The following is a 24,869-nucleotide window of genomic DNA, read 5'->3' on the forward strand; positions in this document are numbered from 1 at the left end:
ATAAAATTATATATACTATCATACGTCTTACGTTAATTTCTACATACTGAATTAATTTGACCAATTATTTATTAATATGAATTTTCATTTAATTTAATTTAATTTTATATTAATTCCTTCTAGATTATATTATTTAAATTATTTAGAAATATCAATATTTAAACAAAAATTATTTTTAACTTACTGGAATATAATTTAATTTATCATAAATATTATACTTTAATTTGGACTTAAACCTTTTGAGGAATAAATTAGAAATAATTAAATATACATATAATCATACTAATTATACATATATTTCGTGATTTAGAAATCCAGTAATCAAAATAATAAAAGTTTTACACAATCATGTTCAGAATAATTTATAATAATTACTGGTAAATTTTTATAGGTTCGGGTCGAGTAAAAATAATTTTATTAGCTTCGGAGGATAAAAATATACGTTTTAGGGTTCACATTTAGGGTTGGAAAACTGATTCTGTATTGAACCGAATTGATTCTGACTGAACCGAACTGAACCGATCTGAATATTGTGAAATGACGATTTAACCTTTGACTTTTAATTGACTGAAATAATACGTGTTGGTAATTCTGTAAATATTTTAAAAGACTGAGGGTATAATAGTCTTTTGATACTGAAACAGATTATAAAAGGGATTGGACCGGTTCGGTCCAATCAGAATTTCTTTTCTTCTTCTCTTTCTTCTTCCTCCGGATCGCCCGTTGTCGTCTCCTCTGACTCGTCGGCGGCACGCCGATTCCGGCGTCAAATCGACCGATCCAAGGTCGTTTCTCGTTCTTCTCGTCACGTAGATGACGATTCTAAGGTCGGTTTCCTTCAATTCGACTTAGTTTTCCTTTAATTTTGATTTTGAGTTTCGGTGTTCATGAACAAAATTTGGGGGTTTTCCCTTGATTCTCATATATGTTGTTCGTGAGTGTCTTAGGAGTGTTTTGATATGATTTTTACTTCGAATTGATATGTAAAAAGGGGAAAATTCTCACCTTGACTTTCTGTCTTGTCGGTCAACGGCGGAATTGATGGTGTCCGGGTCGTGGTGGCTTCGTCGTCGCCGTGGATGCTCTCTCATCTACGGACTCGGTCGGAATCGGTGCGAAAAGAGTCGACTCGGTCACGACTCGGTTGTGACTCGGTCGTGACTCGGCGGCCGTTCGTCGTCGGTCCGGCCAACAACTTAGTGTTTCGTGCTCCTCTCCACCTCGGCTACAATATGTGTTGGTTTGGTTCGATTCTGGTAGGTTTGATTTTTTTACAGTATATTGTTTACGATTTGTATAATTCTGGACTGTTGATGATTCTCCGAAAATGTTACGGAGAGAACTTGGACTGGGTATTGTATATATTCATGTATCTGAGCTGATTAGTTTTTGGCTTGTTGTATGAAAGTCTCCGGCACAATCTCTGAATTACTGACAAAGGTTTGAATTAACATGTCATGCGTGAAGAAAAATGAGTGTCTGACATGTTGAAAAAAAATGTTGAAATTTGGTGTTGAGAACGTGATTTGAAAATCTTTTGGCAGGTTGAAAATTACAGTCGTGTATGGAGTTAGATAGGTATAGTATTCCACTGATCATGGAATCGTGTAAATATACCGATATAATAATTCGACACTTAAAATTGAACACTCGTAAGTCGTATTGAAAACTAGAACATTCGAAAATAAAATTAATACTATATTCGATTCGGATCAATCGAAATAGACAATAGTAGTAATTATGAAAATCGTTTCGAATTAAATCGAAAAGAAACGTGCGTTGATACGGTCGTAATTATTAATTATTCGAAAGTAAACCATACGTCAATATCAATCGCACAATTATCAAAGTCGAATTAAATGGGTCGTTACAATTATATACTTATAAAATTACAGAAATTATAGAGAGAAATAAAATTGATCTTCTCCTCCATATTTTTTTCTTCCATTTAATTTTCTCTTTTTTCATTTATCTATTTTGTATGTTGCTACTTTATTTTATAACAAAATTAAACTTTAAGAAGTTTCTTGCAATAGTTTTTTTTATCAGTCATTTTAATAAAATAATTCCATGATGAAACAAAATTGTTCCATAAGAAATCTAAATAAATTATATAGTAGTAATTAAAAAAAAATGGAATAAATACAAGACTCGAAAGAAAAAATCTTTCACTTGCGCACGCGATGAATCATCAGCCACAGGACATTTCAATGTTCAAACGAAGGCCAGCTGTTTACTCTGAAAAGAAACTAGTGGCGCAAATTAACAAATTCGACTGGAAGCTTCCTCTCACATGAGTTGTGCATACTTGTACACATAAACAGATGGTGATTAAACCATATACTTTCACGTGGACATATTTACACACTCAAATTTTTTATTATTTTGAGAATTTACACACTCAATTGTTTTTTATCATTATATTATAAATGTGCGACTCTAATTAAGAGAGTACGGGGTTAGACATCGAAGGGAAAAAAATGCTCCTGGTACGTTCTTAAGTTATGACCTCTCCCGGCGTTGCCAAACAAAATGTGAGTTTTTTTTAATATTAAAACCACAAGTCAGTAGACCCGTCCAATTGACGAAAAGTACGTGCTTTTAAAAAATTAATAATTTAAATATATCATATGAAAAATTATATAATAATTATTCGTATTAAACATTATTAAATTATGTCAAATATTATATAAAAAATAATTATTTTAAATCTATAATAATTATAATTATTTTGATTTTATTTCAATTATTTTTAAAATCTACAATCCTAGAATTAAAAATTTATTTTATTTTAAAAATATAATAAACATAATAAAAAATAAAAGTTATAATTTGATAAGAAATAATTTTTTTAATAATATGCATGTTTGAATAAGAAAAAATAAAATATGTCCGTTTTAATAAGGAATAGAAAAAATAAAATAATTAATTTAAATTAAAAAAATTAAAAAAAGTATATAATGTATTATAATTTTATTAGAAATAATTTTTTGAAATAATAGATAGGAAATTGATTAGGAATAAATTTATTATATTAGAAAAAAATAATTGGTAGAATTTTATTAGGAATAATTATGTTATTATTATGTTTTGATTTACAAATTAGAATAGGAAAAAAATAATATCATTAACTTAAAATTATAACTTGAAATCTAATTAAATTCAAAGTTCTAAAATATATGTGTCAAATTACTATTCGTTAATAAAATTCTACATCAATTATAATTATTTTGATTTTATTTCAATTATTTTCGAAATCTACAATCCTAAAATTAAAAATTTATTTTATTTTAAAAATAATAAACATAGAAAAAAGTAAAAATTATAATTTGATTAGGAATAATTTTTTTTTAATAATATGAATGTTGAATAGCAAAAAAAGAAGACATGCCCGTTTTAATTAGAAAATAAGAAAAAAGAGTATAATAAATTTTAATTAGGAAAAATTATTTAATAAGAAAATTAATAAAATTATATAGTGTATTATAATTTTATTAGAAATAATTTTTTAAATAATAGATAGAAAATTTTTTAGGAATAAAATTATTATATTAGGAAAAAGTAATTGGTAGAATTTTATTAGGAATCATTATGTCATTATTGTGTTTTGATTTTATAATTAAAATAGGAAAAAAATTAATATTATTGACTTAAAATTGTAACTTGAAACATAATTAAACTCAAAGTTCTAAAATACATAAGTCAAATTACTATTCGTTAATAAAACGCTATGTGTTGATGTTGATTTGACAATAAAATTTGCAATTGAATTTACAATTAGAATAGATTTAAAATTAAAAATCTCGCTATTGTATATAAAATATCTCTTTTAACAATATATTACTTCCTTCGATTCACCGAATGTAATAAAATTTGTTTTAATTCATTTTAAAAATTGCATAAAATCAATACATATTTTATATTATTTTCCCCCCTTCTCCCCTCAGGTCTATGATTCTAATTTTCTGACCCGAGTTTTGTGACGGGAGGTATGTTGCTGCGTTTTTGGTGGTCTACAATATTTGCTTTCACGTTTTTGTCTTTTCACCTCACCTCAGCTTTTTCCTACCGATTATAGTCTTGCATAATAGTCATGGTACCTTCTAAAGTGTCTTCTATTGATCGTCGAGACAAGTTGTAGGTATCGGACACCGCACAACAAGGCTGTATAGCCTATTACTACTTTTAGGTTATTTATTTTAAGCATCACTCTATAGAAGAATTGGTAGTAACTATGCAGTGGTTCCGACGACTATTGCCCAATGTTGAGCATATCAGAGGAGCACGTGTCTTGTTTCTAGAGATTGACAAATTTGTAAACGAACTTATCTACTACCTGGGGGAAAGAGATGATAGATTGTGGTTTCAAATTAGAGAATTATTTTCACGTGATTCCCTCTAACACAACGGAGAAGGATTTGCACAGTACACCTTCTATAACCTTCTTATATAACATGATGTCCAAAAATTTGATGATGAAGGATTTAGGGCTAGTGATTCCATCATAGGATATCAAGGGGTTTCTAATTAGTCGTTAAGTTTGGCAACTATAATCTCATAGGAGAAGGGGCCGCAAGACTCCTTCCTGATTGGAACGGGGTTCTCTGGAACGTATGGGAGTGTGTTTGCCTACCGTTTCGACGTACATCGTGGCACTGGCACGCCAAGGCTATCTCCCTGCCATGAGCTTCTACAAAAGTGACATTTTTAGGGGTCAATGTATGATTGACGTTTGCAAATAATCACCACAGACGACCTTCAGAGTCCACCTTATAGCAGACGTGGTTTAATGGAAGGGACCCTTGGGGTTAAGCACTAGAATGATAGCCCTTTATTGGGTACGAGACCCATAGTTTTTTGCGAGGAGACTTCGTATTTCGGCAGCATTGGTTGTGATACTTTCTGAAGGGCGATCCCATTGTGGTATAGTTATCTTCCATCTTGTAGATCAAGCTATTCTGAGAAATTCGAAGAAGGCTATACATGCGGATCTTTTTTTAGCGTGTCCAGAGGGAAAGAGTGTCAATATCAAGACTCTTACTATGGTACCCAGTTTTTAGTCCGAGACTTGCCGACGTACTCTATTCCCCTGTTCTTGTAATCAATTGAAATTGTCGGATTTCCTCAATTCCTAAGATTGGGGCCAAATCTGGCGTAGGCTCTCTAAGGCTTATATCATTAAACTCATAGTGAAGAGTAAAAATAAATAAATAAATAAAAAATAAAAAATTGAAGGACCGGAAGAAGCGAAGAAGAAGATTTTACCTTTTTAGCAAAGAAATTGTTTCCTTTATAGTCGAATATTTAGGGATTTTGTATGATTTTGTCTCCGCAATGAGCATGTAAATAGTGACAATATAACATTCTCTTACATCCTATCTTTCTGGTGATAAGGGAGTCTTCCTATATAATTAATACATTCTTGACTTATTAGTTAGTTATCATATACATTAGGAATACTTAGATATATATAGAGAGAGTCAGAGATAAATATTTAAGAAGGTAAGTATGCATTCGTTTGGCTTCCTAAATATATTTTATTTGGAGTTATCTGAGGATGTTCGGAAAAGATCATGTTTAGCGGTGTTTGAGTGTATTTGTTTATGATTGATGTTTGAATAAATTTTATATATTAAATAATATAATTGTTTATTTATTAATTATAATATTTACATATATCATTATAATAACTATACGTTAATATTTATTTATATATTTATAGATATTTTTAATGATAAAAATGAATCATGAAATAGTTAAAATTATAAAGAAGTAATCATAAGTGTATTTATATGATTTAAAATATGTTACAAGATGTTTGTAGCACGAATAATCACACCCTATGTAAAACAGGAAAGCGGAAGCAACGTGCCAGAGAAAAGAGAATATTATATAAAAAAACAAAAGAATATCCTATAGAATGTATATGCAGATGCATATCCTTGATACTAAATTTTTAACCTCATAATAAAAGAAAACTAGATAAATAAATAAAAACCCATCATAATCATATATAGTAACCCGTGGGCGTCCACACACTGATATTTTATTTTTCATACAACCTCCCAAATTACTAGTCTTCATTGTCCTAATTCCTTCTCTATATAAACTCACTTTCCCTAAAATCATTCTTCATTAAAGAAACAACACAAAAAGAGAAAAAGTGCTTGCTAGATTTTAAATGGCTGAACTAGTGGAGGTTTGTATAAGTGAGATATCAAAGCTGAGGCGAAAAGTAGATGGCAAGAAGCTGAAGATATTCACTTCCAAAGCCAAAGAAGGTCTGGAAGAAGCTGAAAAGAGACAAACTGAAGGCAGAAGTTGTAAGGCTGAAAGAGAAAGTGAAAGCGGTTTGTCTGAAACCACAATCTGTTTGCTCATGGATCGCTTCGTGCCATGCTAGTACATAGCATTATGATATATATAATTAGGTAGCTTCAATTTATCAATCAATAATTTGATTGTAATTGTAATATGTAATGAAATATATGATGATGAATTGGATTGTTTTTAATATCATCTCATTTGTATAATTAATTTATGTAAGTAGGTTTATTATAAATAAATTCTGCTACAAGTTCCGAATATGGATTCCTGAATTAAATGTTTATTATATGTAGTTTACTTAATTAAATTTTAATATCAAATTTCGTAATTTATCGTTCAAAAGCTGAATTCTCCCAGATCTGAATTAGAGTTTTCTGACTTCATATATTCATCATCTTATGGTTCCCTTTCCCTTTTTTTTTTCCTTTCTTTCTTTTTGTTTTCTTAACTCCATGTGACTCTAAACTTTGATGTATACAGCTTGAAATTTATTGTCAGACATTGCTCAGTCCCAAAATCACCCAATAGGTTTAGAAATCTTCCAAAAAAAAAAAAAACAGGGGTTTCAGAAATTTGATGGAAATAAATTGAGAGATTGCAACGCATACAGTATTCCTCACGACAAGCAATTCACATTACCGCACGTATTTAACTGGAGGAGTTTACATCTCAATTATTGGATCATCACGTCCTCAAGTATTGCTTCTTTATCGTCAATTATTCCTTTTTTACATTTGAATATCCGTTTCCCAGTTATAAAAAATGGATAACTAGAAACATATATCCAAATCTACCTTAGAATAATAAGGAATTTCAGTCGATGAGAATTGGATTTATGCCGGTGACTAGAATTGTTTACAATGTCATTCACATTAGAATTTGTTTGTTTGTTATTTTTTATAGAGGACGGTGAATTATTATTAAAGGTTTTTCAATGGTCAAGTTCAGTCGTATAAATTAATTGATAGTCTTGGATGAAAGACTTAATCGTCTAAATTAAGTAAAATCTATAGGTGCGATAAAAAACATCGTCCACGATCGGACTTTCGAGATGAATTACAAAAATCACAAGTACTAAAGCCAAATTTGGACACTGGCTATCTGATAAAAGGTTGATAAAAAGTAGGCTAAAACTATAAAATAAAGTGGCTCAAGAAAACCATAAGAATTTGTTAATGCATATAATTCACTTTAAGATTCTCAAAAGCTAAAAATTTGCCTCCCACGAACAACCAACATCTAATAAAAAATTAACATCGGGCAATCTTAATTTTTATACATTTTATAGTTAGTAACAAGAGAGAGAGGGAGGACGTAACGGTAAGTTGAAGTAAGGATTCTTAGTGAAAAAGCACGACAAGAAATATGCAAACCTACGGTAGCAATGCGAGAGCCTTAGTACGGAGATTCATCGTCTAGTAAAGGGCGATTATGTGGCTGCAGCCTTGCCTTGACGTCAATCAAGCCCCATGTCAGACGGTGAACCTCTAGTAAGAATGCCTCATGAGACCAAAGAGGTTTGTATGTAACCAAACCTTACTTACTGACCCTTACACCCCTTCTCAATCAATTAGCGAACATATGACCTCAACTATTATATGACTATTCTGCTAAGTATTAAAGCATATATGCAGACTAAAAATGAAAATAAAAAGTAGAAGAAAGTATTTAGAAAGACATGATTTTATTTGAAGAAAGGGAAGGGTTATTCCGTTCTTCCCCCTTCAACAACAAGCGCACACATATATATAATATTTGGAACCGACAGAAGGGATAAGGAAATCTAAGAAAACAAATTGCAAAAGCTAGTGGACAGACCCACCAAACTTTGCAAAAGTAAAACGTGCGAACGCATCCGCTAACTTCTAAAAATAGTAAACAACAATAATTTTACATAACACCCAATAATTATACATAAGGGCATAATACCATCCTCTCGTGACATCTTGTCATCTTCCTGATTTGTTACTTTAGCGTAGTGGTCCATCTGGAATTCCTCAATATGATATTGACAGTATCCAAACTCGTAGACCCCAAACGAATCTTTAGGACAACCAGGGCTCGGGCTTGAATAACTTGGGCTCGTATTAGATTGTCTTGTTGAATTTGGGCCTACTGCGCTATTTAGATCCATACCTCGGGCCATGAGAACTTCGAGTTCCCAGTCTGTCATAACATCATCTTGTGGATCCTGTGAGTAACCTGGTAAGGAATCGTATATTGATGGACTGTACTGGGCCGGACTTCGACTTTGCTGTTGAGACTGCTGATCCTGCTGAGAATGTCTCATCATCCTTTCCTTTTCTTGAAATGCCAAAAGGTCGTCATCTAGATTCTGTTGATACTCAAACGAATAGTATTGCCAATGATTCTTGTATGGATGAGAAAAGTTTGCGTGGTGTGATTCAAACAAAATGATTCTGCTTGAAAATCTTCGTAGATTTCTTGATCAGGTGGATTTACTGAAGGAGTGATCCCATGACGGCAGTCTTTGTATAGGCAAACAGTTGGCATTGCATAGACCTTCTTTGAGCTGGGATTGATATTGATTGGACGATGGAAGAACCAAATTGAATGAGGATGCCAATAAGACAAATGCTCTTTGGGTAGTCTTCCTTCGAAGTGAGGATTGGCATCACGTTCTTTGCTGATTTGACAAACCTTTTGTTCCACGTGACTAGAGGTTGGAACCATGTGAGAAAAGTAGCAAGGCTTCCTAGGAATCCTTTTGGATTGGTATTGGTGGTGTATTGGTACATAGTGGGGATATCAAAATGAACACCTATCGTATAGATGGAACATAGGTACCAAAGGAAACACAAAATTTCTTCTAGCATGTTGAGGTTTCTGAAATGGAAAATGTGAGCAAATGGGTAGTCTGGGTGGATGCCTAAGGGACTAATGAAATCATTATGGGGACCAAAAGCTTGAAGGATCATGGAGTGATACCAAAAGATTTTGTGTTTGGCCTTTTGAAGGAGGGTTTAAGAATTGATGAGTTCTTTGGCATCATTGGGAAGATTATTTTCAAAATCATAAAGACCTGTCGAACTAGACTGACCTGGGCTGGATGATGATGACGAGATAGAAGGAGAGATTTCTTCTATAGACATTATGAAATTGACTGGGTTAATGAGAGTTACCGATTTTCGGTTAAGGATGTCCTCTAGAATATTTTTCGTTCCCTTTAAATAGACTGATACGAAGTCATATTTCGAGAACCATTCACTCCAGCGTAAAAGTTGCTGATGTGGAACCACCTTCAGTTTAAACTGTAGCATCCTTGGAAAAGAAGACATGCCCATTTCGACTTTGAACTTGTGGCCTATCAGGTAGAATTCAAACTTCTCAATTGCTCTTTTGACGGCTAAGATCTCTTTGAATGTGGAATGATAGTGCATCTCTGGATCTTTGAAGTGACCACTTTTGTATCCACATATCTGTTGTTTGCCATCAGTTTCTTCAAGAAGTATTGCTCCCCAGTACTTATCACTTGCATCATATTGAACAATGCGTGTCCCGATAGAAGAAATCTTAAGTGGTGGCAACTCCTGGATGACTTGCTTTAAATATCTGATTGCTGCTATTTGTTTGTTTGTCCATGCTGGAGAATTCTTCGTTATCATCTTTTGAAGAGGCTGAGTCAATTTGAATAACTTCGGAACGAAGTCACTGAGATAATTGACGACACCTAAGAACTACTGGACTTGTCTTGTAGACAAGTTGTCTTTTGGGAAAGTGAGAAATTCCTTTGCCAAATGGGCTTGGGGTGCGAATTTTCCATCTGTTATATGGACACCTAAAAAATCAATGTTGGGCTGGACCAACACCATTTTTCTGGCCGAGAGCATTATTCCATACTCTTCTGCTATGGACTGAAACTGTTGGAGAAGTTGGACATGATCTGCTGTTGACGTAGAGAAAAAGAAGGATATCATCTATGTAGATGAGAGCCGTATGTAAAATGGGCCTGAAAATGTTGAGCATTGCTTGCTGAAACAATGAGGGGGCCGTTTTGAGTCCAAATGGTAAAACTTTCTATTGAAGGTGACGATTAGGTAAACAGAAGGCGGTCTTGTACTGTTCGTTTGGATGAACTCCTAGTTGCCAAAAGCCATGCTTGATGTCAAACTTAGAGTAGATTACAGCTCCGGAGAGGTGCTGGAGAAGTGATTTCCTCGTTGGTAAAGGAAATTTAACATCCTGAAAGAATTCATTCAGTGGCTTGTAATCGATTACAAGTCTTAACTTGCCTCATGCTTGCTCTGCTCTGTTGTTGAGATAGAAAGCTTTGCATGCCCATGGGGAATTTGTTGGCGCAACTAATTCTTGTTGGATTAATTGTTCACACTCTTCATTTGCTTGCTTGAATAAGTCTGGCGACATACCTGCATGACTAGCTTTTGTTGGAGTAGTCAACACATCTGACTTGAATGGAAGCTTAACGAAAAATTTTGGATTCAACCAGAGAGGTTTACTACACTTCTGAAGGAAGTCAGTATGAGAGTCTGCACAAGGGCGATCGATGAAATCTGACTTGATCTTCTCGAATTCGTCTGCTATGGCTTGTTCGAAGCAGAAGAGTCGTGGAATTGTCGTGAAAGCTTTGAAAAGGCTTTTCCACTTTAATCCTCTGGGTTTGAGAGAAATGTCGAAATTACTTTTAAAAACAAAGTAATTATCCCATCCGAGAATTAGATCTTTTTTCTGGAGCTTTTGATCCAAGAACTTGAGTTTGAACTCGACAGCCTGGGAAGAGCTCGATAATAACGGGCCTTGACTTGAGCGTAATGACGAGCGAACTAGCATTTGCAACTCTGAATTCTTGCTGGAATGGTAGCCACATGTATGTCGAAAGGATTTCAGGATTGAGAATTGAGGTATGAGCTCCTGTGTCAATGAATGCAATGACATGAACCGGATCGTTGATCCCTTCAGGGTCAAAAATGGTGACTGGAACATGAGGAGTTTGAATTTCCTTTTTTGGACTGCTGATCTTATAGCACTCATCTCTATCATCTGAATCTGAGCTGTAGTTGTCTTCAGAATCTGAGTATCCACAAATAGCATCTCTATTGTCACTATCATAGGACTGAACAGATTCAAGATCATGGCAATTGATATCAATATCTGGTGCCAATCTTGAGATGGAGTGGATCAGGTCTTGCGTCTTCTTTTTACTCTTATTTGGACAATTCTTTGCAAAATGTCCTTCTTTTCTACAAAGGAAACATCGACTAGACTTAGAAAATTCAGTCTTCTTCTTGAAGAATTTCCTCTTTCTGAATCTCGAAAATTTTTTCTTTCGAAACTTGTTAGGAGAGGATTTCTTGAATCTCCGAAAATGACGCTTCTTCCTGACATCGCAATTGCACGAATTTTTGGATTTAGGGCATTTGATCGAAAGATCTGGTCTGGAACAGACTTTAGAGAGATCTTTTGTCTTATCCATAAATTCTGACCAGAATTCCTTTTGCTTGCATAGCTTATCGAGAGCTTTGAGAACACACTGCTGAATTTGACCAAGAGTGGCATCCTTGATTTCCATTTTCTGATCTCGCATGTATATGGCTGCCTGCTGGCTAAGATAAGGATCTATCGAAGAGAGATAGACAAACTTCAGTTTTGAATTGTTGTTTCCATCGAGATGATGGAATCTCTTTGCCTGAGCTTCAAAATGCTTTGCAAGATCATGCTTCTTTAGCGAGCAACATTTAGCTGTAAAGAATTCTTCTCTCATTCTTTGGGTCAAATGGTCTGTCTAACCAAGAAACTCTTGGTGCAATTCTCCCATGAGAACTAGAATTGATTCTTGTAGAACCATTAGTTGTCTGTATTCACCAAGTGATATCCACCAATCTTTAAGAGCTCCTTAAAATTGAGCAGTAAACTGCCTTATAACGTCTGGAGTTGGTGCAGATTGAGCTTTTGATGCCAACCAAGCATGAAATTCATCAAGTCGACTATTCCACTTATGATATGGAACATCATCCAAAGTAAAGATGAGAACTTGGGAAGCATATTGTTTCGTGCTTGATGCTGGCCTAAAAGATGGAGTTGGCTATCGAGGAGACATTTCTTCATCAGTGTCAACAACTTCTTCATATGGTTCGTTGTTTGAGGTATTTCCTGCCATGAATTGCCGAGGCAGGCTAGAGCTGGATCCAACATCTGATTCTGTAGAAGAATCTTCCACACTTCAATCATCAATTTGGTTTATATGAGGGATTTTGTTTAGCTGTAGAAGGTAAACTGGCTGTTTGGGTGGATTTGCTTCTTTTGGCTTGATCTGATCTGCTAAATTATTTAATAGGGTTGCTATTGAGAACTCTATCATACCAAGGTCACCTTGTTTTTCTGGAGGTTTAGGAGGTTTATTGTAAATAAGGTTGGCCTCTTGTGAATCTTGGCTAGAAGGAGGAGATGAAAGTTTTTTAGCTTGGTAATAGGAGGGTGGTGATTCTCTAGCTTGTTTTTTCAGTTTAGCTCTTTATGCCTGATATTGGGAGGGAAATAGATTAAGTGATGTTGTACCATACCTCGAAGTTAATGAAGGGTCTTTTGATAGAAACCCTAATTGAGAAGAAGTGCTGGACAGTCCTTGATGACTCTGGTAATTAGAATACCATGGGACCGATTGCCCAAACAAAGGTGTTTCGACATCTTTTCTTGGTTCTTGCTGCTGCTTCATCTGATCTAAATTCCTCTGTAGGTCTCGCAACTAAATTTTCAAATTAGCTGTTTCATTCTCTTTGCTTCTAAAACTGCTAGTATTCACGAGCATCTTCTGCGCCATAGAAAGTATTTCTACATGCAGACCATCTAGCCTTGCATGGATCTCATTAATCATCTACTGCACAGAATTAGCTTGAATTGTCTGCTTAGCTGCCAAGTTGTCAACCTTGCTGTTGATGCTTTTCAGCATACAGTTTTGTGCAATGGCATTCTTTGTTTGCCAATTCAAAACCTTTTCAGCTTGCTGGATTGGTTCCGGTCCTCCTACTGTAACCGTGGTAGTAACAACTTTTGGCGTATGCTCAACTTCATTTCTTTTAAAATCAGTTAGTGGAGGGAAATCTTCTGGACTGAACATCATAACTTCAGTTGGATGTTGAGCCTGGACCGACTGATACGACTCTGGTGCATGACAAGCTTTTGAGAGCTTATCCTTGTCGTCTAGAATTCTGAGAGCTTCTGCATAACAGCTCAGAGGCTTCGATTTTTCTTTGGGGAGACTTGTTGTAGGTTTGCAACCGTAAGGTCTCGTTTTTGCTCCTTTCTTCTCAGGACTTCCGTAATTGACTATGAATTCATAGCCACTTTTGCCTAGCGGTCCAACCGATGGATCTCCTTCAAGATACCGTTGATACAACGAATCTTTTTGCTTTATCTCTCGGATCCTTATTTCCTCGGGAGTTTCGTTGTCGTCGAGACAATAGGAACAGAAGCAGATGTCAAAATAGCAGTGACCATCTTCGTCTTTAAAAGGGTAGACTGGCAATCCATTCCTTTTGAAGTGGATAGGCTGAATTTGGCTTGCTCTGAATGGTCCTTCTGGTTCAAGGAGTTCAAATGAGAACTGCATGAATAGAGGCCTCCAAAAGGAGGACGATCTAGGCTTTTCGAACTTGATCTCCGTCGTGCCATCTTCGCGTGAAGAATAGCTGACTTCGATCGTCTGTATTAGAGAATGAATGGATTGGTGCAGTTTTTCATAGCTGGTCACCCATGATTTTGGCAATTTTTTGAGAAGTTCTTCTCTAGAAATTTGCTTAGGAATCTGGATAGAGCTTAGAGCTTGAGAGGCTAAGGACACTTCCAAGAAAAGTGCTTCGTCTGACAAGGGTAGGACAAGATCAAGGGCATGATCCTAAACTCTATAGATGATTTGGTGGTGTAGTGTTGCAACCACGCTCTTTTCTTGCATGCGCTCCTACAATCTGCAATTGCACTTTAAGAGCTTTTAAAAGATTTGGATCTTTTAAGGAGACGTTGAAATTGGGAAATAATGTAACGAACACTGTTCCTGCATTCAATGTTGTCTGAATAGTTCCGATACATGCTTGCTGGTATTGCTTTAGACGAGAGTCTAGTAGTGCAATCCTAGCTGTAACTGGTAAACCTTTCCGTGCATGGAGGGTCAGACCAATTCGAACCATTCCAAAATGGAGATGAGAGTAACCATCTTGCTGTCATTGACGCGATAAATCTGCTGGATGTTCAAGGATATGAACTGTTCTTCTTCAGTGGCTGGTACTTGACAAGATGAAAACTTGCTAAATTGGACATATTCTTTCACTCTATTTTTTGAAGATGATTTTATTAACTGAGTAACACCTCAAACGAAAAAGAGGCTTGATCTTTGAGTGAAGATCTCATAAGGGTTTACTAAAGGAAGGTAGTTTCAAGAAGTTGATCTCCTGGAATATATTCTATTTCATACAGAGAATCTATTTTAGAAGAAGTAGAACTATTTTTCTTAGGAATTGTAGATATAGCAAATTGGGAATCGATTGTTGAGAGAGTTGATAAGGATATCATATTTTGAAAATATCCATTTCTAATTTCTCATCTATAATCTTGCATATAAGCAACCATACATAGAGACACAGTCATATAATAGCTAAGACTCAGATACCAGTAATGAGAGCGAGAGGGAGGGCGTAATGGATTCTTAGTGAAAAAATACGACAAGAAATATGCAAACCTACGACAGCAATGCGAGAGCCTTAGTACAGAGATTCATCGTCTAGTAACAGGGCGATTATGTGGTTGCGGCCTTGACTTGACGCCAATCAAGCCCACTGTTAGACGGTAAACCTCTTGTAAGAATGCCTCACGAGACCAAAGAGGTTTGTATATAACCGAACCTTACTTACTGACCCTTACTTTATTTTTTATATTTTCCACGAAACAATACGATAGAGAAACGATTTGGAATATTGTAGATGGAAAAACATAAAAATGAAAAAACGGGGCGCTTTACTAATTGTCTCCGGATAACACCAAAAATATTTTGTATTGTCTTATTGTACAAAACAGTCCCTTAAGTTTCTTTGTACATAAAGGGTCCTTCTTTGAGTCGATTTACTATCTTATAGACAATAGAAACAACTTTTTGATTGTTCTAATGGCAGATTTTATTGTTGAATCGAAATTCGGCGCATGGCATTTTATAGACAGATTTTCTTTTCTATTTTTATTATTTTAAAATCATTCCTAATCGAATTATAATACATAATATTCTTTTTCAAACGTCCTAATTAAACTATTATTCCTAGTCAAAATCCTATTATATTCTTTTTTTTGTATTCTCTTCATTCTAATTAAAATATACATATATTAATACATATTCTATTTTTTTTAATGGACATATACTATTTAAACGGGCATATATATATACACGTGTTATTTAAAACGGACATATTTCTAATTCTTCTTATTGCAAATATTATTGTTGAATAAAATTGGACATGTGGCGACCTTATTTTTAATTTATACAATAAATAAGATTTAGATTTTGCATTGAATTATAACTCTAATTAATAATTTGGTATCGCAAACTAAATATCATACATAAATTTATTAATTTTTATGTATGACAACTTATTTACATATATTATTATCATAAATTTTGTAATGTATAATCGGATATTTATTACGCATAATAATTAATAAATCCGTCCAACAGACGAGCACGACTAGTTTCTTTAAATAGATGTAGAACACTAATTTAAATCAATATGACAGTAAATTATTAAATTGCTCTATGATTATGGTATCAGATTTATGCTTTCTAGCATTTTCAGTTAAAATTTCCCTCGTCTTATCACCTTTTATTTTCTACTGTGGTCATTGCTTGCGATGATAGAGCTTACTAGCTCAAACTCTACTAAGAGTTAGTCGCGATCCAAATCTTCCATTCATCCGGAAGCAGATTTGTTGAGCATTTACTATATTCAACCAAGTGAGAATCTAACTTTGGTCTTGGGGTCGTCTCCTCTTTCTAGATCCAACTATTACTCGTGGGCTCGTTTATAGGACCAATGACCACTCCTTCTTGATCAACAATTTTATAAGTGCCATTGGTGTAAAGATCTCGGATAACGTGAGGTCAATCCCATTTACTCTTGAATTTATCACCCATCCACTTGTTCATGATGATTGGCCTTCTATTTGCAAGCACTAAGTCAGTGACTTCGAAAGAACGTGGACGTACCTTCTTGTTGAATGACTTCGATATTCAAGCTTGGTAGCACTCGAGACGTTGTTGAGCTTCAAGTCTTTTTATGTCGAGGGCTTCTAATTCTTGTAGCCTTAACTTGTGGTTTTCTTCATCGATCTGTCCTTCTTGTAGGGCGATCCTTAAAGACGGGATTTGTTGCTCCAATGGAAGAACCGTCTCAACAGCGTAAGCTAGTGAGTATGGCGTCGCCTTTGTCGGATTTCTGTACGTCGTCCGGTAGGTCCATAAGGCTTCACCCAATTTTAGATGCCAATTCTTCAGCAGGTTGCACAGAGTTTTGTTAAAAGATTTAGCCAATGCATTCGCCGCGCATGGTACATGGACGATTTTTGTTGTTGAATGTTGAATTCGGAGTATAATTCGTCCATGGCTTTGTTACAAAAATTCTTCCCATTGTCGATCGTGATGGACCTACGAAGCGAAATATGATGTGGGTTTGGATGAAATCTACAATAGTTTCTTTCTTCACTTCTTTGCAAGGGATCGCCTCCGCCCACTTGGAGAAATAATACGTTGCGGCTAAAATGTAGTGGTCGCCTTTTGATGAGCTGGTCAATGGTTCGACTACGTCGAGTCCCCATGCGTTGAAAGGCCATGATGCGATCGTAGGATGGAGCAATTCAGGTGGTTGGTGGACGAGATTGGCGTTGAACTGGCAATCCGGGCCTCTCCTCGCGTAGTTTATGCAATCTTTAACCATCGTTGGCCAGTCATACCCCATCCGGCTTATTTGAAAATGCAACTTCGGGCCTCATTGATGAGTTCCACGCATACCAGAATGAGCTTCTTCCATAGCCGCCACTGCTTCTTCACTTCCAAGACATCTAAGCCATATCCCTTCAAAAGAGGCTTTATAAAGTGCATCCTTGTAGTTGATGAATCTTGGCGCCCATCGTTTTACATCGATGCTGCTTTTCTTATCTTCTGGTAATAACCCGCATTCAAGGTAATCGACAAACGAATGTCACCAATCTTCTTCTTCTATTGTCATAACATAAATATCATCGGAGAAATTTTCTCGAAATTCCTCCAATTTTTCTTGTTCATCTTCAAAGAAAGGCGGGACAACCCATGTCTTGCAAACCTCTTGTAACGACTCGTTAAATCGAGCTTAGATAGGCGTGTAATTGGTGTCGACGTGTCGATAGTTTTTAAATAAAATAATCATTCTGACGCACGTGTTTTTATCTCGAGGTTTACGTCTAATCCAAAATTCGAGGTTTACTTTACGCACGTGATTTTTATTTTCGACGTTAGATGAACAATTGGATTCGATTTAGACGAACGACAATTAATAAATTATCCTAAAGAAAACTTTTCGCAAAAGAAATTATTCAATATAAATTTTTAGAGTACAAAAATATTCAAAGAAGATTTCACAAAGGTAATTATATACAATTATGTTTACAAGTTGTGATGTTATACAAGAAATACAATCCTAAAATACAACTTGTATAAGATATACACTAGACTAGTTTTACATATCTTGTACTATCAAAAATTGTGAAAAGAAAATACAAGCCTATTCCACTGCCCCATAGGTCAGCCAGCCGGACAGCAGTATATACTCAGTTGGGCAGCCTTTGAAATTGTCAATGCAGCCCTAAAACTGTCCAACTCAACTGCCCAAATACCTAGAAAAGTACAGTTTTGACTTTCCCCTGCACAAAGCACTATGATCAGCCATTAGCATCATCATTTACACCTGTAAGTCAGCAAGTTTATTAATTCAGTGAGTCATTACTGTTGCAGCTGCATGCCAGCCACATTTCAGTGACTTGGCAGCCTCCTAAACTCCATACATATGCATGCAAATAAGCCTAAACTACTCATTATTGTCAGCAGAACCTTCCTCACATTCTAAGACAAACATTCTCAGAAATACCCAGTGAGCAGTACAGAACAACACAACAAGCTTAGCCAAACAAATTCCTTTCAGCCAAACCATAACTAGTCTAAAACAAGGGCCAAATCCCTGTCCTTATACACATTCAATCCGGACAACAACAGTTCCAAACCAAGCCAATCAAGATATCATCAAACTACATCCAATTTTACATCCCACACAAACCAACATGCAATTTCCAGTAATGACTAAGTATTGAATCACACAGTTTCAGTATAGAAGGCAGAGACCCAAACAACTATCAAGTCACTCAGAATAGTTAATCAGGTAAAACATGCAACAATTACAGTCCAATTCAACATACAAAACTTTTCTAGCACTGTAACCGAAAATCAAACCAGGGAAAACAAAGATTGAAAGATGGGGGAGTACTAAACTTATCTGTTCTACACAGGGCCGCCGATTCCGACCATTTTCCGGTCGACTCTAGAGGGGAAAAAGCTTCCTTTAGCCGCCGTTAACCTTTTTCAAACGGAATCGGATCTCGCAAAACAAACAGAGGAAATCGAGGTATAATTCAAACTCAATTAGGACTCGAATTAAAGTAAAACTTACATAATCAAGCTTAGAATCCATCGTGGATTAACATATATGAGAATCGGGCAAAAACCCTAAAATTGACGAAGAACCCTAATTGTGTAAAATCAAAATTAAAACTTACCCTGTTTGAATTGGACAAAATTGATGATAGATACGTGTTCCTTGTGTTGAGAGGAGCATTTCGGTATGTAGGTTAGGCTTTGACGTCGCAGGAATCGGGCCGGACGACGTCGAGCCGTGCGGAGGAGACGAGAGAAACGGGGAGGAAGAGAGGAAAAAGATGAAGAAAATGACCGGACCAACCGGTCCAGTCCCTTTTTATAGTAAATCAAACCAAATCGATTTTTCTGTCAAAAGACTAAAATAACCTTTCCATTTTAACGTAATTACAAGAATACCAACGTGAGTCTTTCGGTCAAATGGAAAGTCAATGGTTTAATTGTCTTTTTACGGTATAAAAATCGGTTCTTTCGGTTCAACTCGTTTTGATTCCATCTGATTGATACGGTTTGATTTTAAATCATCCGCACCTACGTTTAAAGTCAATTTTAACCTTCTGTTTTTAAAGTATTTACAAAAATACCAACGTGTTAGTTTTAAAACAAGGTTTATTCTGGTAATTTTATCCAAAATCGAACCTGTTTTATTTTCCGAAGCAAATTAAATAATTTCTACTTGTCCAAAAATCATGAAATTTTTACAGTAAGCTAAAAATATTAGTTTCTACAGAATATCAAAAGTTCATAATTTTCCGAAGCCAGATTTAATTCATATTAATTTTTGAGTTGATTTAGTTTTAACAAAATAATTTAAAAGTAACTAAGTATTTCTAAAAATTATTTTAAGCCATATTCTAACGTAGGAAATAATTTCATAATTTTGGAATATCATTTTCAACCAGTAGAAATATTATATAATTTTATGGTATTTATTTTATTATTATTATAGGTAACATATAATAAGCAATTTAATTAAGGAAATAACCTTTAAGTCAATTAATAAATAAGAATAATGGAAGAGTAATTGAACTGAAAGTTAAGAACGTATGCGACGAAATGACGAGTAGGATTAATTCAAGTAAATTTTCTTAAAAAGCGTTAGTATTTACGAGGTTAACTAATGATATTTCGTTAGGTCATTAAATTGCGACGTCAAAGTTACGCGAGGAGGAACGACTCGAGACGTACAGAAAGTGTGAGTGTTACTTTCTTTTTAATTACGAAGAATACGTTGATGCTTTATGATATATATATATATATTACTATGCCATAGTTTTCGATTATCTTGCTGTTTAAATTTTATTTAAATATATGGCATAGATAAGTATTATACTTTTGGAAACTAGAAAGAACTTCCAAATATCCTTAAAGCAAAGTTTTATTTGCTTCTTAACGACGAATTTAAAAGCAAGTTTTGCTTTATTATATATAATGTATATAAATGCGAACCCAACGTAAATGTTTTATTCGAGGGGATTCGGTCGACTTTGTGGCGACCAATCCAAAGAGAGTACTTGGTCCTTACGTGATCCCATGTTGACGGTCTGATCAGAGGGTACGGCTCCCCTAGTTTACGTAGCGGGAGTTTATATTTGCGCCCTTGTTGACGGGTGCCGAGGTTAAGGATACTACGGTGGGTCCCCCATAGTAGTTATCCTAAAGTTTTTCCACCGAAAAGGGTTCGATAAATGTTTTACGAGGAATTTTTCCTTTATAAATGTTTATGAAGAATAAAGATGTATTACAATGAGTTCTAAAGACAAAACAATTTATGATGTTTTAGAATACAAATATTTATTATTAAATGTTTCATTAAGTGTTTTCAATATAAAAACCTTACTAAGCATTATAGCTTACAGTTTTCTACAAATAAAATGTTTTCTCCAGTTACGAGGCATGGCTAGGGCCCAGTTTCCGCAGACGATAGAAGGTACCAACAGGCCCTGCACTAGGACCACCGGAGGGGTCGAAATGCGGGCGTCTCACCTCTATCTTGACGTCCCGACCGGGAAAGATGATTGTCGAAGCTAGGCTTGCTAGAGCGTTAGCCTGTTGATTTTGGCCTCGCGGCACATGTTCAAGTGTGATGACATCAAACCACCCCTTTAGCCTCTTAGCATAATCACAATACGGGATAAGTTCGGGCTTCCGCACTTCATAGATATTGAGGAGCTGATTGATCACTAATTGCGAATCGCCAAACACCTGCAAGTTTAGCAATTTGATGTCCACCGTCATTTCCAATTCGAGGATCAAGGCTTGATATTCCGCCATGTTATTTGAACATTCCAGCTCCGGCTCCTTCCCTTCTTGCGGCTCCATTGAAGAACATGCACCATGTATTCACGACTTCACTATAAAACACATCTTCAACAGGGAGGTCATCAGAGAGTTCCCAGTCATCAGGGATAGGATGGTCCGCCAAGAAGTCAGCTAATGCTTGCCCTTTTATTGCCTTCGCCGGCATGTGATATCAAATTCTTGCAAGTGCAAGGCCCATTTGGCGAGTCTACCAGACAGGATTGGCTTCGACGAGATGTATTTTATGAGGTCGGCATTCGAGATGAGCCTGATGGTGTGTCCTTGCATGTAATGCCTCAACTTCTTGATAGGGAATATCAGAGCGAGGCATATCTTTTCGATAGGAGAATAATTTAGTTGTGGCCTATTCATCATGCGACTAAGGTAGTAAAGCGCGCCTTCTTCCCGTTCGTATTTTCTTGGGCGAGTAACACACCAATGGAAGCTTCTTGCATTGCCATGTAAATTATCAACGGTCAACCTTGGATAGGTGCTTGGAGGATAGGTGGATTGGAGAGATAGTCCTTCAGGCCTTGGAATGCTTTAGCGCATGATTCATCCCACACGAATGGCACATCTTTCTTCATCAACCTATTGAAAGGATGGCAACGCCCCACTAGATTTGAAATAAAACGCCTAATGTAAGTGAGTTTTCCTTGCAAGCTCTTGAGTTTGGCCAGATTTCGCGGAGGCGGCATGTTGCTGATGGCGTTTATTTTTGCTTGGCCGATTTCTATCCCTCGGTGTTTCACAAGAAATCCTAGGAATTTGCCTGCCGTTACGCCGAATGCGTATTTGAGTGGACTCATCCGGAAGTTAAATTTTCTTAGTCTTTCGAAAACTAGTCGTAGATCCCCAAGAAGTTGTTCCCGCACTTTTGATTTAACTACCAAATCGTCTATGTAACATTCAACCTTTCTATGGAGCATGTCTTCGAATATCTTCTGCATTGCCCACTGATAGGTAGCGCTGGCGTTCTCTAGACCAAATGGCATAACTATGTAACAGTACATGCCCTTTGGAGTATGAAAGGTCGTCATCTCTTGGTCTTGAGGAGCCATGAATATTTGATTGTAGCCTGAGGTTCCATCCATGAAGAACAATAATTCATGACTTGTTATTGCATCCATCATAGTCTCGATAATTGGCAACGGGTAGTCATCTTTTGGGCAGGCCTGGCTCAAATCTCGATAGTCAACACAAACTCGTACTTGTCCGTTCTTTTTTCTTATAGGGACGATATTTGAAATCCAAGTGGGATATTTGATTTCGTGAATAAAACCAGCCTCGATGAGCCTATTGACTTCGGCCTTAATTTGTGGGATTAGTTCAGGTCGGTATCGTCTCTGGCCCTATTTCACCGGCTGTACTCCTTTCGAGATTGCTAAGTGATGAACCGCGACATTAGGATCTAGCCGGGCATTTCCTTGTAGGTCCATGCAAACACATCTTGAAATTCTTTTAGAAGCCTGATATAGTTTGCTTCTTCTTCAGGGCTCCGGCTTTCGCCAAGAAGGATAGGCCGTGAGTCTTCGAGAGTGCCAAGATCAACTTCCTTCAGAGAATCGACAGCCAGCTTGTTCCCGACTTTGAAAGCAGGAAGAGCCTTTCCGGCATCGGTTACCGTGCATATTTGTAAAAGCTGATTCGTAGGTGAAATTGTTGATTTCTTTCGAAACGAGCTTGCATTTTCCGACTGTCCGTAGCGAAGCGTGAGATAGAATCTCGAGGAGAATATCGGAATGAAAATCAACACGTGAAGACGCCGCCGGCGTTTGCTTGCAATCGTTTTCTTCCTCTTCGGGGGTAGCGAGATCGTCTTCAACAACTGATTCCTAACTTTGAGAGCAATTGGACCTTTCTCAGCATCAGTTTCTAGTTCTTCCGTAACTCCCTCATCTGCTGATATGTAATTAACTTCCACATCTTCCTCATATTCTTCTTCATATTGGTCTGCCTCGGTATCCTCATGTGCTTTCGCAATGAGTATGGAGTCTTTAAAGGCGACATGCGGCGCTTATGCTCGGACCCAAGCTTGGCGAGTTGGTGCTTTAATCTAGGATTTACTGAGTTGAAACTTAGGCCTCCACCTCCGAGATTTGGGCTTTCCGTTGCGTGAGCTAGGACGGTTTACCATATAGCTGCGAGGATGATCAAAGTTTTCAGGTCGAGAGTAAGAATTCTCAGCTTGGTCATAGTGATTTTTAATACTCCGTACAGAATATCTTGCCCGTCTTTGGCGATTTTTCCCATTAAAGAAGAGGTTACAGGCTTGAACATAGCGACTCCTAGCTCCAAAATAGGACTTTCTCCTCTTGAAACTTAAATTCGTGGCCCCAAGGTAGGAATTCTTCTTTCTAAAACCATGATCCCTAGCTCTAGACCAGGGATTCCTACTATCCAGACCGTGATTTGAGTGCTGACTCCTAACATGGCAGTTCTTCTGTCTCTAGACTTTTCTTCCCATGACTTGGGGGAATATTGGGTGGTGTGTTGAATTCTAACTAACATCTCACGGATTTCTTTTTGCTTCTGCCAACTTTATACATGTGATCGGTATACAAAATACATTGAAAAACAGATTGTCGTTGAGCCGACACGGAGGTCGGATATGTAAGTTTTTCAAAGATTGTCTTTTGTGGAATCGTCTCTATGATCGGAGGTGTTGGCCTTGACTGGACCTCTTGTCCTTCATCTTCTTCCATCATCACATAATTAGATTCCACTGTCTTTTCATCCCCTTCACTTGTTTCCACATCTGTCTCGTCACCGTTTGGCTCTCTTGCTACAGAATTTGCTTCGGCCTTACAAAAAACAGTTTTTTTTCTCAAGGTATAAGCTTTTGATGGATGAAGAGAACCTAAACCGGCGGTGGAATGCGGAGGATTTGGACTTTTCCATGATAATCTTTTAACGATTTCTTCTCCAGGATTATGTCCGGCTTTAATAATTAGTCTAAATGCATTTGGATCGTAGCCATCCGTGCGTCGTGTCGGGATATCTTTCTTGCTTGCAATCCAAGTCTTTTTGGGAGCTTGAAGCTCCATTGTGGCCATACCTGATATGGGAAGAGTTAACTTTTTTAGTGGCTCCGATTCCTTCTTTATTTTCAGGACACTTCGCGATTACGGGCATATATTTGCACCTCTTGACTTGACACAACTGAATTTGCTTTTGGTGAACCGAGGTTGCTGATTCCTTTGCTCATATCTCCTCCATTCGATCGACCTTGTTATTCTCATCAGGCTTCGAGCTTTTTGACTTTCGTACTGATTTGGCCGGCTCCATTTTCCGCAAATATTCCTTATCTTCTTTGTCATCATAGTACTTTGCATCAGATGAAAATGACTCTCTGAAAGCGACGGGACTTGAATCAACTACAATCTTCTTTACTTCACCATTGTCACAATATTTGGTGCACTGATGTAATATTGAAGGCACAATGGTGTACTCATGAATCCATGGTCTTCCTAATAAGATTTTGTAGGAGGTTTGGGCGTCAATAACCTTTACCACAGCCTCGAATTTGAGTTCATCGATAGAGAAAGGT

The 24,869-nt window shown here is 36.4% G+C and overlaps 3 protein-coding genes across 3 annotated transcripts; 1 reads left to right on the forward strand and 2 right to left on the reverse strand.

Moving 5' to 3' along the window:
- The first annotated feature begins 6,181 nt into the window (after positions 1–6,181).
- On the forward strand, positions 6,182–6,403 carry LOC139880964 (uncharacterized). The gene has a single exon (XM_071865516.1). It carries the CDS (start codon positions 6,182–6,184, stop codon positions 6,401–6,403), a length of 222 nt encoding a protein of 73 aa, XP_071721617.1.
- Positions 6,404–16,570: 10,167 nt separating this feature from the next.
- On the reverse strand, positions 16,571–17,294 carry LOC139880962 (uncharacterized). Its single transcript, XM_071865514.1, has 2 exons — positions 17,025–17,294; positions 16,571–16,828 (listed from the first exon to the last, which is right to left on the reverse strand). The coding sequence occupies exons 1-2, from the start codon at positions 17,292–17,294 to the stop codon at positions 16,571–16,573; spliced, it is 528 nt and encodes a 175-aa protein (XP_071721615.1).
- Positions 17,295–17,324: 30 nt separating this feature from the next.
- Positions 17,325–21,292, reverse strand: LOC139880963 (uncharacterized). The gene is made up of 4 exons (XM_071865515.1): positions 20,910–21,292; positions 18,422–18,528; positions 18,142–18,234; positions 17,325–17,497 (listed from the first exon to the last, which is right to left on the reverse strand). The coding sequence occupies exons 1-4, from the start codon at positions 21,290–21,292 to the stop codon at positions 17,325–17,327; spliced, it is 756 nt and encodes a 251-aa protein (XP_071721616.1).
- Between the last annotated feature and the right edge of the window lie 3,577 nt (positions 21,293–24,869).

The sequence above is a fragment of the Rutidosis leptorrhynchoides genome, unplaced genomic scaffold (genome assembly GCF_046630445.1).
Source record: "Rutidosis leptorrhynchoides isolate AG116_Rl617_1_P2 unplaced genomic scaffold, CSIRO_AGI_Rlap_v1 contig1, whole genome shotgun sequence".
Taxonomy (NCBI): Eukaryota; Viridiplantae; Streptophyta; class Magnoliopsida; order Asterales; family Asteraceae; genus Rutidosis; species Rutidosis leptorrhynchoides.

Excerpts from the sequence above, each read along its gene's own strand:
- LOC139880964 (XM_071865516.1), top strand. The coding sequence starts at position 6,182 with ATGGCTGAACTAGTGGAGGTTTGTATAAGTGAGATATCAAAGCTGAGG.
- LOC139880963 (XM_071865515.1), bottom strand. The coding sequence starts at position 21,292 with ATGGCGGAATATCAAGCCTTGATCCTCGAATTGGAAATGACGGTGGAC. Across the intron at positions 18,529-20,909 it reads CTGGGCCCTAGCCATGCCTC|ACTAGTTATGGTTTGGCTGA; the intron begins GTAACTGGAGAA and ends CCCTTGTTTTAG. Across the intron at positions 18,235-18,421 it reads TGTCTTAGAATGTGAGGAAG|GGGAAAGTCAAAACTGTACT; the intron begins GTTCTGCTGACA and ends TGCTTTGTGCAG.
- LOC139880962 (XM_071865514.1), bottom strand. The coding sequence starts at position 17,294 with ATGGGGTATGACTGGCCAACGATGGTTAAAGATTGCATAAACTACGCG. Across the intron at positions 16,829-17,024 it reads AAGTGAAGAAAGAAACTATT|AATTGGCATCTAAAATTGGG; the intron begins GTAGATTTCATC and ends AACCTGCTGAAG.